This window comes from Nannobrachium achirus (assembly GCF_963921795.1).
Source record: "Nannobrachium achirus genome assembly, chromosome: 20".
In the NCBI taxonomy this organism is placed as follows: Eukaryota; Metazoa; Chordata; class Actinopteri; order Myctophiformes; family Myctophidae; genus Nannobrachium; species Nannobrachium achirus.
This window is the reverse complement of record NC_137827.1, coordinates 26,539,142-26,550,268: the sequence shown is the minus strand read 5'-3', so window position 1 is coordinate 26,550,268 and position 11,127 is coordinate 26,539,142. Positions and strand designations below refer to the sequence as shown.

Genomic DNA, 11,127 nt, shown 5'->3' with positions numbered 1-11,127 from the left:
CCAAGTTTATTTAAGCTGTTAAAAACAACATAGTCTATCTTTTAGACCGGTGGTTTGCAAACGTTTTAGCTCAAGACCCAAAAGAGAGATTTGAAAATGTTTTGAAATAATAATTAGCCTAATATTAAAATCAAAGTGTAGGATACCAAAAATTATAAGCAACCCCGAGTCCCGACCCAGTGTTTGGGAACCACTGTGCTTTAGACAGCAGACCGGGTATGTTTGGATTAAGAAAAGGGAACGCCCTCTCTGTCTGTTTCTCATTCAGAGTCTGTATTGAGCACTGGACTGGACAGGCTATTAATTCATCTCCTTTATCTGAACGGTTTATCAAGATTCACGACCGGTTGGTGGCGACATGTACCATTGGCAATTCGAACATTCCACTAAAGTTCCACAAGAAGAAGAATCTGACCAATCAGAGGACACACAGGGAAGAGCCCCAGCTTCCGGTAACTTCCGGCCTAAAATACGACAACATTAACACATTAACACACACACAGAGCTGAAAGACGAAGAGGAGAAGCTGTTTAATGTCTGATATAACCTGCTGCTCTGCATCTTCCACAATACTGTATCATATGGTGAGTAATGTGCAAGTAATGCTCCTCGCGTTTTGTGGAAGAGGTACGGAATGCTGTGCAAAAAAACAAAAAAACATAGTGTAAAGGCAGAGGGTCAACGGCAGGGCCACGGTCTCGGTCTCGGATGCTACTGTTGCTTGCTTAGCTAGCTAGGTTAACATAACGGGGGTGTTTTGTTTATCGTAGTGTTTATCAAACTTTCAAACGTCAAGGTCTTCCCTTAACTCTGTACCGGTTCATTTGCTTCTATTTGTACACTGTCAGGGTTATAGACTTGTACGTATGAGTACATTTTTAGACCCCTCTAGTCTAAAGGAACCCACAGAGTCCCTGAAATCCTAGGTTAACATAACAGGGGGGGATGGTGTTTGGTTTAACGCAGTGGTTCTCAAACTTTTTCATGTCAAGCCCCCCCCCCCCCCCCCCCCATATTGACACGTATTAGCCCGTGGACCCCCCTTTTAATGCCATTTCTATCTCTGAGACCCACTTTATAGTGTAATATCAATGTTACTTTAACTCTGAGAGTGGACCAAATTGACCTGGGTCAGGGTCCATTTGGTTCCATTGGTACACTCTGAGTTACAGTCCATTTGGTTCCTAATTATCATTTAGTCGAGGACCCCCTGGAACTCCCTCAATGACGCCTAGGGGCCCCCTGGACCCCACTTTGAGAACCAATGGTTTAACGAGTGACCCTGTTAAAACATGGCGACTTAACCCAATGCATCTGTGGTAGTTGTCGTAGTTACCATGGTATGTGTTGTTTTATACTACGTCTACAGAGTAACAACCCGTAAAACCCCCAAAAGTGTTATGTGACACGTTTTAACAAACAAGACTCCAATGATGAATCAGAGATGTGTATGTTTTTTATATTGAAATAGAAAAAAACAAGCAAAGGGGCATTTAGGAGGACAGTAGTCTTGTGTAGCCAGACAACTATTCCACAACCACAATCTCCGAATGCTATATAGAGTCTGGAACGGCAGCTCCTGAACGGCAAGTATCGGAAGTAGCCAGTGCTGCACTGAACTGTAGTCCCAACATAAACACACTCGCACAGACAGAGTCATTCGAGCCGGAGCGGCATATTCTTCTTATGGGTATCCAAGAAAACATTTGAAAACATCATGGAAGTAACACAAACAACACCAGAGAAGGACGAAATAACATCCCAATTTTTTTTTGAAAGGAGACATAACGCTTCCAGTAGGACATGTTATTGCTACTGCACCAAGGGAGCGGTTGCGTCACATCCGCTCTATCTCACACTCATCGTATCTATTTCCGTGCCCCAGACTGTATGCCGGAAGCATTTGCAAAAAAAAAAAAAACAGTCTGGCCACGCGAGAGTAGGAGGACAGTTGTAGCATACTCGACATCCAAGTGGTCCCCAGCTAAAAGATTGCATGCACAAACAGGCTGTGTGATCTGGTCTAGCCGTGGCAACAGGCAGATGAAGCGGCGTGGCTTTGTTTTGGTCACCTCTGTTTGTTTCCCAAATCCCTATTTAAATTCTCGATAAGTGTAGTCTTGCCAGTCGCTTGTTGGGCTATGGATATACCAAACAAACCTTTCAAAAAATAAGTTAAACTATGCCACATCATTCCAGTTTGGGTTTTTTTCCGACCAAAGCATAGTATGTCTATGGCAGGTTACAACCGGAAGGTTCGTTCCCAGTTCAATCCCGGGCTCCCCCAGAGTTTGTGTTGAAGTGTCCTTGAGCAAGACACTGAACCTTTGCTCCCGATGAGCAGGTTGGTGCCTTGCATGGTTTCCTCTGCCATCAGTGTGTGTGTGTGTGTGTGTGTGTATAAAAAAATGAAATTAAAAAGATTGAGAATCTTTGCTCTAAGCTGTTTTCAACAGAATATCAACTAGACAACCACAGAATTAGTCTGAAAGTCGCCAATCACTCGTTCAATTGAAACACTGGTCGCTTAACACAATTTATTCTAGTCAATATTTGATGATGTGAACAAGGGTTTTAACATTAACATTACCGTACATTAGCTTTCTTTTGTGTAATGGATAAATGCTATTACTCAAAACAGATGTTCTGAGACTTCGCTGTCCCATACTGAAGACATAGCAGAGGGTTGACGTGGTGTTTAATGAGTTGCTCCATCCATCTTCAACAACTTTAAGCACCAGCAAAGGTGGACCCAGATTCTTAATCATGGAAGCAGAAACGGTAAGTTTAACTCTCATGTCCTTCATTTATGGGTTTATTTATTTATTTATAAAGCCTCTTGGATTGAAATGTCCTGCCTTTAAACTGACATGAGATTGTAGCTTGGTTGCTGTCTGACACTATCAGGGCAAGCTAACTGGTATTTCACTCACCTGTTCAGGAAGTTATTCCCATCTGGCAAAACAAGCCACACGGATCCACCCGTAGTGTGGTGAGGAGAATAGGCTCCACTCTTCCCCTTAAACCTCCACAAAGGGCATGCTTTCAGGTATGTTTGATTTTTCATTTTAGTACATGTAGGCCTATGGTGAATCACATATGAAGACAATAATCTCCTATTTCTCCTGAGACAATTACAAATTTACGAACTTTGAGCTATATTATGACGTCGTCCCTCAACATCTAACCTTGGATATTAGGAACTGCCAGGCCTGCCCCCCTTGCGACCTATGGATGGCCCCATGGTTCCTACCCTGGCTGACATAGCTTGGATTGCTGCAGATGAAGAGGAAACATATGCCAGAGTACGGTACGTTTAGTCTAGACCCAGTCTAGTCCCAGCCGATACAGAGGTGATTATTGGGTGTGATTCCAATGTCATCTTTCTATGATAATTAGCTTAGTGTGTTATTTCATGGTTTGCATTCTTTGCTTTTGTTTCCAGGAGTGACTCGCGTCCTCTGAGACATGAATGGAGACCCACACCACTCCTGGTACTCCATAGGAACTCATCTGTACCCAACTTCCGCCGTGAGGGAAAGAAGGTGGAGGGGCTAAGAAAACCTGGTGTGACGGCAATGAACCGCACCACAGCGCTTCAGGATGAGTTAAGCAGACTACGTTCACAGATTGCCAAGATCGTTGCAACTGAATCCGGTAAGAAGCCCAACTAGATAATTGTGGTTAATCATTCTGTGAATTGTATGCTTGTCCACCATGTAACCTGAATTTGAAATCCATATTTGACCATGAAGCTGCATTGTTACTATGTTACTAGGCGTGTAATAGGATCAGCCTTGCTTGATCGACCTTCAGATTATCTAATGACATACGCAGGCTTTGGTGCCGCTTAAGTCTGCCTCCGAGCAGACGTGAGAGTGTACGTCCGTCACAACCAACAGTCACGTTTTATCTGATGAATCAGACTCTTAATGTGGAAATGTGGAAATGTGCGTAAATGCAGATAAGTACAAAATATTTGCAGAAACAAGCTTAGTGTATTTTCTTTTTCTCCACTGTTTTGAAACACATTGTCTGAGAGGTAAGCATGTGTAATTTAGACTTAAATTAACCGTTACATCTCAAACCACTATGCCCAAGCTGCCACAGGCAGGATGGTGTGACTGTTTTGGGTTTAGGGTAGGGATGTTAATCGACGCATTATTGGCGAATCGACGCGTCGCGGCCGAAAATCGACGCGTCGATCGACTTTTTTCACTTTTTTTTTTTCGCTAAGCAGCAGCTGAGAGGAGAGCAGCACAACGGCGCATTACTTTTAACAACACAACGTATGCTGCACCCATCAGAACTTGCATCAAAGCCCTAATAATAATGCTCTTCCTTGTTAGCATGGAGTCTGTTCTCTAGAGACTAGAAGCGGAGTGACAATAAGTCCATGGAACGTGCGGGAGCGCTGACCGCTCGCTCTCATATATCCCCGGTGTGTCGCATTAACGTTAACGACGAGTAGTGTGGTTTGTGATCATCGCACACAACGGCGACGCTGCCATTAACAAGCGAGCTTTCGTGTCAAGCGTGCATGCAGAGGCAGGAGGTAAACAAAAGCATCCAGTCCATAGAGATACAGTCAGGCAAGTCAGCGCGCACTGCTATGACGCGCACATCAGCACGGTCCAGCAGTGTTTCTCAACCAGTAGTCCGCGGACCTGACTAGCGCCGCATGCATGCGAATGCACAACACATGCAGGCGGCATGCACTCGTCTCCGACACAGACACACACACACACACACACACACACACACACACACACACACACACACACACACACACGGTCCTCTCACATATATGGAAAACATTAACGCTTATAACGTTTTTGAACGATTAAAACCTTTTTTGGGGGAAAAACTTTTGAAAAATAAAAAAATATATATATTCTTCGACTTTTCGACTCGTACTTTTTGAGTCGCGGTGAGCGTGAGTCGATCGACGCGTCGATTTCCGATTTTTTTTCACATCCCTAGTTTAGGGTTTAACTCATTCGTAGTTTACGGCCGTAAAGCCCGTTAATTTCTCTATGTCTTTCACTGCCGGCTTCTCCTACCTGTTAACGTGGGCGCTCGTCCAGTTCCCATCGTGCGTGATCGGACACTGCTATGCATCGTGTGTTCGCGTATTCCATCAGCTTCTCAAATCCGTTGAAACTTTTTCAATTGATCAATAAGTTCTCCATCTGTAAGCCGCGGAGTTCAGACAGAAAGTTAACGGGCCAAAATAGAGGACGGACTTCCGCTTCCGGTTCAGGGACTCCAATGTTAAAGTTGTCCGCTCAATAATGTGTCCGTGTAGAAACCGATCACGGAGCATTAGTTCCGGCCTATTTTAGTTGCGCTTCGATACAAAAATGTTTTTTAATTAATTTTTATTACATTTACGGGTTCTACGGGCATGGCAGAGAAGGGGTACAAAGGGGTATTTTGATGGCAGAGTTTGTGTTAATATGATCAGTCTTCCATGATCAACTATCTGTGTTGTTAAGAAAGTTATTTGTTAAATAATTGGGGTCATTGTTATGTTAAGTACTGTTTAACGAAAATAACTCACTAATACGTAGCAGGCTATACAGTTGACTTTGGCACGTGACGTGTTAGTAGTGACTCCAGGGAAGTTACTGATTGCTCACCACCTTTCCCAGGCTTCAGCCTCTTATCGCAGACATCTTAACACATCGGACGCCCACGTGGTTTTGACGCCTTAATTTGCTGGTGCCCATGGCAACGCGTCATTTTACCTACCGGCGAGAGTACTGGCGAGAAAAGTAATCCGAGTAAATGTAATCCAAGTATGTCCTGTTTATTTCGCGAAAATCTTTTCTTTCAGTCAGGACCGTTTTTTATCATTTCTAAGCCACAGTGTTTGTGTTACGGCATGTAGAAGAGGCTGCCGTTTTGAGAAAAAAATGAAAAAAGGAAGAGAATCCGGAGAAAACAGCATTTTTGTGCAGCCGCTAAACAGGAAGTCAACGAGACACACAGCACGTCCGGGTGACGTAATTGCGCGCTGCATGTTGGGAAATGGAGTTTGTTTCATCACCGCGGTAGCCAAGTGCAGTAGCTACAGTAGTGTTGTCACGATACTGGATTTTCAACTTCGATACGATATTTTAAAAAATTTCGATACTCGATACCATTTTCGATACCACGCAACCACGGAGAATTTAGTGCAAAAATTTAAAGAAAAATACACAAATAAAAAAATAAACTATCAACTGTCTGGAAGAAATAATTACACTTTCTTTCACAGTAATATTTTTCTTTCACAGTAACAGTGAGTGCATGGCATGCATTGCAATTGTAAAGTACCGTATTAGCCCGAACTTAGTACGACTCTGATTATAAGACAACCCCTATTTTTCAATTATCATTTTGGGAAAAAATATGTTGAAGACAAAATATTATATATTATATTATATTAAGTTATTTATAAAGAAAAACTTTATTATTGTAAAATTATTATAGAAAAGCTAAAACAGATAACATTCTGCTGTATTGTATTGCATTAACCATCAAAGTCAACTTCTATTCAAAAACAACATTCACAATTCAGACTGTGCAAAGCACAATAACAAACACTACATTTCCCATCAAGCTTTGCGGCCCGTTTCATCATTCAGATGCGACGGTCCATTGTAAACAACCATTGCAGCCAGCGTTATAGCCTAGGGCTAGGCTATTCAGTTGCTGTTGGGATTAAACTTCCACGCTAAAGATCACATGTGCGCCCGTCATCCATGCCGATGTTCGCGAGAACAACGCACACGCACGCGGCCCGGTAAGTCCAATGTCAAAGCCATCCGACTTTGCCAAACGGGAGGTGAAATGAGCCGAGGTCCAAAGTTCGCTGCGCATCAATCATGTAGTGTACGGTAGTGCCGCGCTGCGAGCTTGTAGGTCTGCTAGGTCTGCTACTGCAGGAGCTCGCGGGGGCTGAGAGAGCCGCCACAGGTCGGGAACACTCCAGCTTGCATGGCCGTACCGAACTGTAAAACGTAGTATCGATACTACCGATACTACGGAAAAGTCGTATTGTACCGAATGGATTTTTTCAGTATCAATATTTATCGATATACCGATATTTTTGACAACACTAAGCTACAGTACAGTATAGTTTACTGTACAACGCGTCAAACGCGTCGTGGGCCTCCAGCGACATCAAAGAAATTGACTTGTAGACACCACGTGGGCATCCGATGTGTTAAATGCCATGTTGTCTAAGTGACTGGATTTCTCACCATTAATTATCCAATTCAAGTCTGTGAAGTTTGTGTGAATTACTACCAATTCCTCTCCCCTCTCTGCTCTTCCCGTTCAGGCTCCAACCCACTGACCCCTGACCTGCTTTCACCTGATGATACCAGCATGAGCTTTTCCCTGGCTCCTTTCGAAACGGCACCCTACCAACCAGCAGCCGCCGCCTCCTTCGTCATCAGCGATGTCACAGAGGAGGACGAGGAGGAGGAAGATGAGGAAGACGTCGTCTCTGTGGTGTCGGAGCTGGTCCCCGACCCCCTGCCTCCTGTCTCAATGACGGCCTCTGCAACCTTTGACCTGGATAGGCCCAGCATGGACTTCCGGGAGGCAGAGGAGGACACTGTGTCGCTTTCCAAGTCCACCAGCTTTGCCGATGTCATGGATATCCTAAAAGATATGAACCGCATGAAAATGAGCAAGGACAGGTAAGCAATACCAGTGGTTCAAGTGCCTCATAGCTCATTTGTTTATGACTGCTTGATACAATGTCTTGAGTGGTGCCCTGGTGGTCCCAACTCTAGCCCATCAGTACAGAACAATCTTCTATATTGATGAGCAGCATTTGAAGGTGAAATGGCTTCTGAATAAATGTTAACACCATCAGTCCTAGTATAACAACCTGTTATGGCTGGTATGTGTCAATGCAGGTACAACTACAACAGAGGCTGTACCTCCTTGAGAGAGGAGGACTCCGCCTCTCTGATTTCAGAGGCCCTGCGGAAAAAGTTTACCCTGAAGGAAGAAGACATGAAACGGAAGTAGCTGATTTTTTTTCTGTCTCTCAGCGCTACAGCATGTAAGTTGGAACAGGACAATAGCTTTGAGATGATGCTTGAAAAAATACCTCAACAAGCTGTTTATTCAAGGGTTATTGTTTAAGGTTATTTGTTTTAAAGCTTTGCAAGTGTAATATATACATTGTTTCCACTCATTCTATGAAATGTCTCTGCTGTGCTTGTTACAAGGCCTTTGCCTGTGTAAATGTGTACCCATGAAGACCCATCTTGGCCTCACTGACCCATGGCAATGTGAGAAGAATTCACAAGGTCAAAACCTAAACTAACCTAAATAAATAATTCAAATCCACTCTCCTGGTACAAGAGGAAAGTGGAAAAGGGAAATTACCTACTCTTGATCCAGTCAACACATAAACAAATTAAATCTCCCTGAAATATACGATACCTTATCACAGTGGTACAGGAAGTTATTCACATAAAACTTACTTTGTTACCATACCATAACTGCTGCCAATAACTTGCCCTTTGTGCAGTCTATATTCTATAGAGAGCATAGTAATTGTACTGCTATTGCAAGAGTCAAGTTGTATTCTGGGATTCTTTTCTTACACATGTAAACTTTCTATAGAAGAGAAGATGCAAGTTAACTTAATTCATGTAAAAAGTCCTCCAACATACTTGAAAACATTTTATGCAGAGAGATCTAGCCATAAAACAGTGATTTGTAGCTTATTACACCTTGTATGGAAGAGACTTTGGAGCCTGTTAATGTCTTTCATTGAATTATTGAATCTGTTCATAGCATCATATCTTACTCACTGCCCCCTGTTTCTAAACCACTCCACCACACCCATGAAACCGATAATTTAAGTCCTGTCTTTGGTTTTCCTTTAACCTTTAGTTTAAGAGCCACTGGGTAAAATGACAGTTTCCCACAACTCGGAAGCCTATATGTGTGTGACATTGTTTGAGCTGGAGTGACTTGTGTGATGCATAAAAACAAGCAAGACCTTGCTGAATGACTGTTCTACTGTTGTGACAGAAATATGTGTGCTGCTGTTGATGTCTGTTGAAGACTACACCAGAAACAAACTGTACATTCTTTTTTTAATACAGTGACTTCCCTGTGGCTAAGAAAGGTTGTCTCCTCTAAATTTTAAAAAGAAACCATTTACTTACCATGTCACTGACATACAGACTCCTAAACATTGCATGAGAACACTCTATTCAGGGTTATGTCAAAGCGAGTATGAAGCCTGTGTGACTCATGATGACAAGGTTTCCTGTTGATGCCTTACTACGACCTATTGCCGGTTTTTTATTCCCCATTATTGTTCAGTTAAAATACATTTTTTAATCAGCCCACCCCCCACAATTTCACCCACATTTATTTTTCTCAGAATATGCTCTTACTGCTGAAGAGCGTTCATTGCACAATGACTTATACGCCCCAGTAGCTTTTGTTCGCATATCGTTTGTAGGTCCAACCATATCAAGTTAGAATGATTGATATTACCATAACTCCTCTTTGAATTACTATATGTGTAATTACGTATGGAACACCGGTGACTCTTAATGTGGTTTTGCCGTGTGAGAGAATATTCCCATCTGTTGGGATTAAAAATACCCTTTAGCCTTCTCAGTAACATCATTCTTGTACTGTAGATGGAGTTGATCAAATATTCAACAACCTGGCATTGCATAATGTCTATTTCTGAGCACTATGTTATTGTGATGATGTTAGACATAGTTCACTCAACTTAAACTGTATGTAGTCTTTAAATTGAGCTGTTGAACCTATAAACCATGTGAAAGAGAGCGAGAAAACAGTCTGCTAGTGCTACCTTGTAATTCACAAATTTAACTTTTTTTTTCCTTTCTTTTTTACTTCAGCCTATGCCACCTCATGTCTATTTACCGGTAGGCTAAATTATACTTCATTGTTAGTGAGGATTACCACCACCATGTGTATGTGTGTTTCCTGCTGTAATGTGGATGTCTTGTTTGTCTTGTTTTGAATTGTAAATAAATATGGGCTGGTATTTTGAAATCATGACGAATTACTTGAAATATGCTATACATGAAAGAAGAATGAAGCAGCCTACCTTTTCATTTTCATGCAGTTTCACTGAATCCCCATGAGGTGGCAATATAGGGACACCAAATAATGAGAAACTTAAACTGTAGTTTTTAACCCTTGTTCTTAGGGCTGTCACAATTATTACATAATCGTCTAATCGTGATTGACATAATCGTGATTATTTTTCATAATCGTCATAATCGTTTCCATGTCAAAAATAGTGGAAATAGCAGATCTACAAGCTCACAACGCATCACATCGCGTTGTGAGCTTGTAGATCGGCTATTTCCACTATCAATGTTATTTTTTAAGTATAAAGTTATCAAATATGTCAGTAATTTCTTTGTATATTTAGGTTATGTGTCATATCTACCATATACAACTTCAAAGCCTAAAGGCCAAACAGAAATGTAATTATCAACGACAAAAACACAATTAAATCGCTAATCGCCAATTATTTGAGTGACAATTAATCGTCATGTAAAATGTCATATCGTGACAGCCCTACTTGTTCTTGAATTAATTACGTGTAAAGTCGTTTGTTTACATACATACTATAAAGACACAATAGGGTGTGTTAGGTGCAGGTTCCTTTTTATCTGAAGCATCCAAATATGATGAACAAGCTGTATTAAAGAAAGGGTTGTATGCCTTAAAAATATATATTTTTGATGCTATTCAAATCTGATCTTTAAGTCAAGGGTTCATGCATGATTAATTGAGACTATAGTATCTCCTATTCTATTCACACATTGGTGAGCATACTGTACAGTACACGCTGCAGGCAGTTTCACAACCCAGAACAAAATAACCATATTAAGCTAAAGCTCCAAAGGTGTGGAGTTTAGTGGTCAAAACTCCGAAAGTCAAAACTAGAAGACAATAACAAAGTTGTCTATCGATCTCTATTTCACCTATAAAGTACAACAAAAATATTTTAAAGAGGTGGTGCCATAGTTTTGTACTTTTCTGTTTTGTATGGAGTTAACGTTACTTTTAATAGACCCCCAGGTGTGGTTATAATATGCGAATGTGTCTTCC

General features: G+C 41.7%; 1 protein-coding gene across 1 annotated transcript; it reads left to right on the top strand.

Annotated features, from left to right (window-relative positions):
* The first annotated feature begins 458 nt into the window (after nt 1–458).
* mtfr1l (mitochondrial fission regulator 1-like) lies at nt 459–10,050 on the top strand. The gene is made up of 7 exons (XM_080750211.1): nt 459–584; nt 2,642–2,781; nt 2,942–3,049; nt 3,201–3,310; nt 3,446–3,657; nt 7,331–7,694; nt 7,917–10,050. The coding sequence occupies exons 2-7, from the start codon at nt 2,767–2,769 to the stop codon at nt 8,029–8,031; spliced, it is 924 nt and encodes a 307-aa protein (XP_080606337.1). The 5' UTR covers nt 459–584; nt 2,642–2,766; the 3' UTR covers nt 8,032–10,050.
* The last annotated feature ends 1,077 nt before the right edge of the window (nt 10,051–11,127 follow it).

Excerpts from the sequence above, each read along its gene's own strand:
- mtfr1l (XM_080750211.1), top strand. Across the intron at positions 3,658-7,330 it reads GATCGTTGCAACTGAATCCG|GCTCCAACCCACTGACCCCT; the intron begins GTAAGAAGCCCA and ends CTTCCCGTTCAG. Across the intron at positions 7,695-7,916 it reads ATGAAAATGAGCAAGGACAG|GTACAACTACAACAGAGGCT; the intron begins GTAAGCAATACC and ends GTGTCAATGCAG.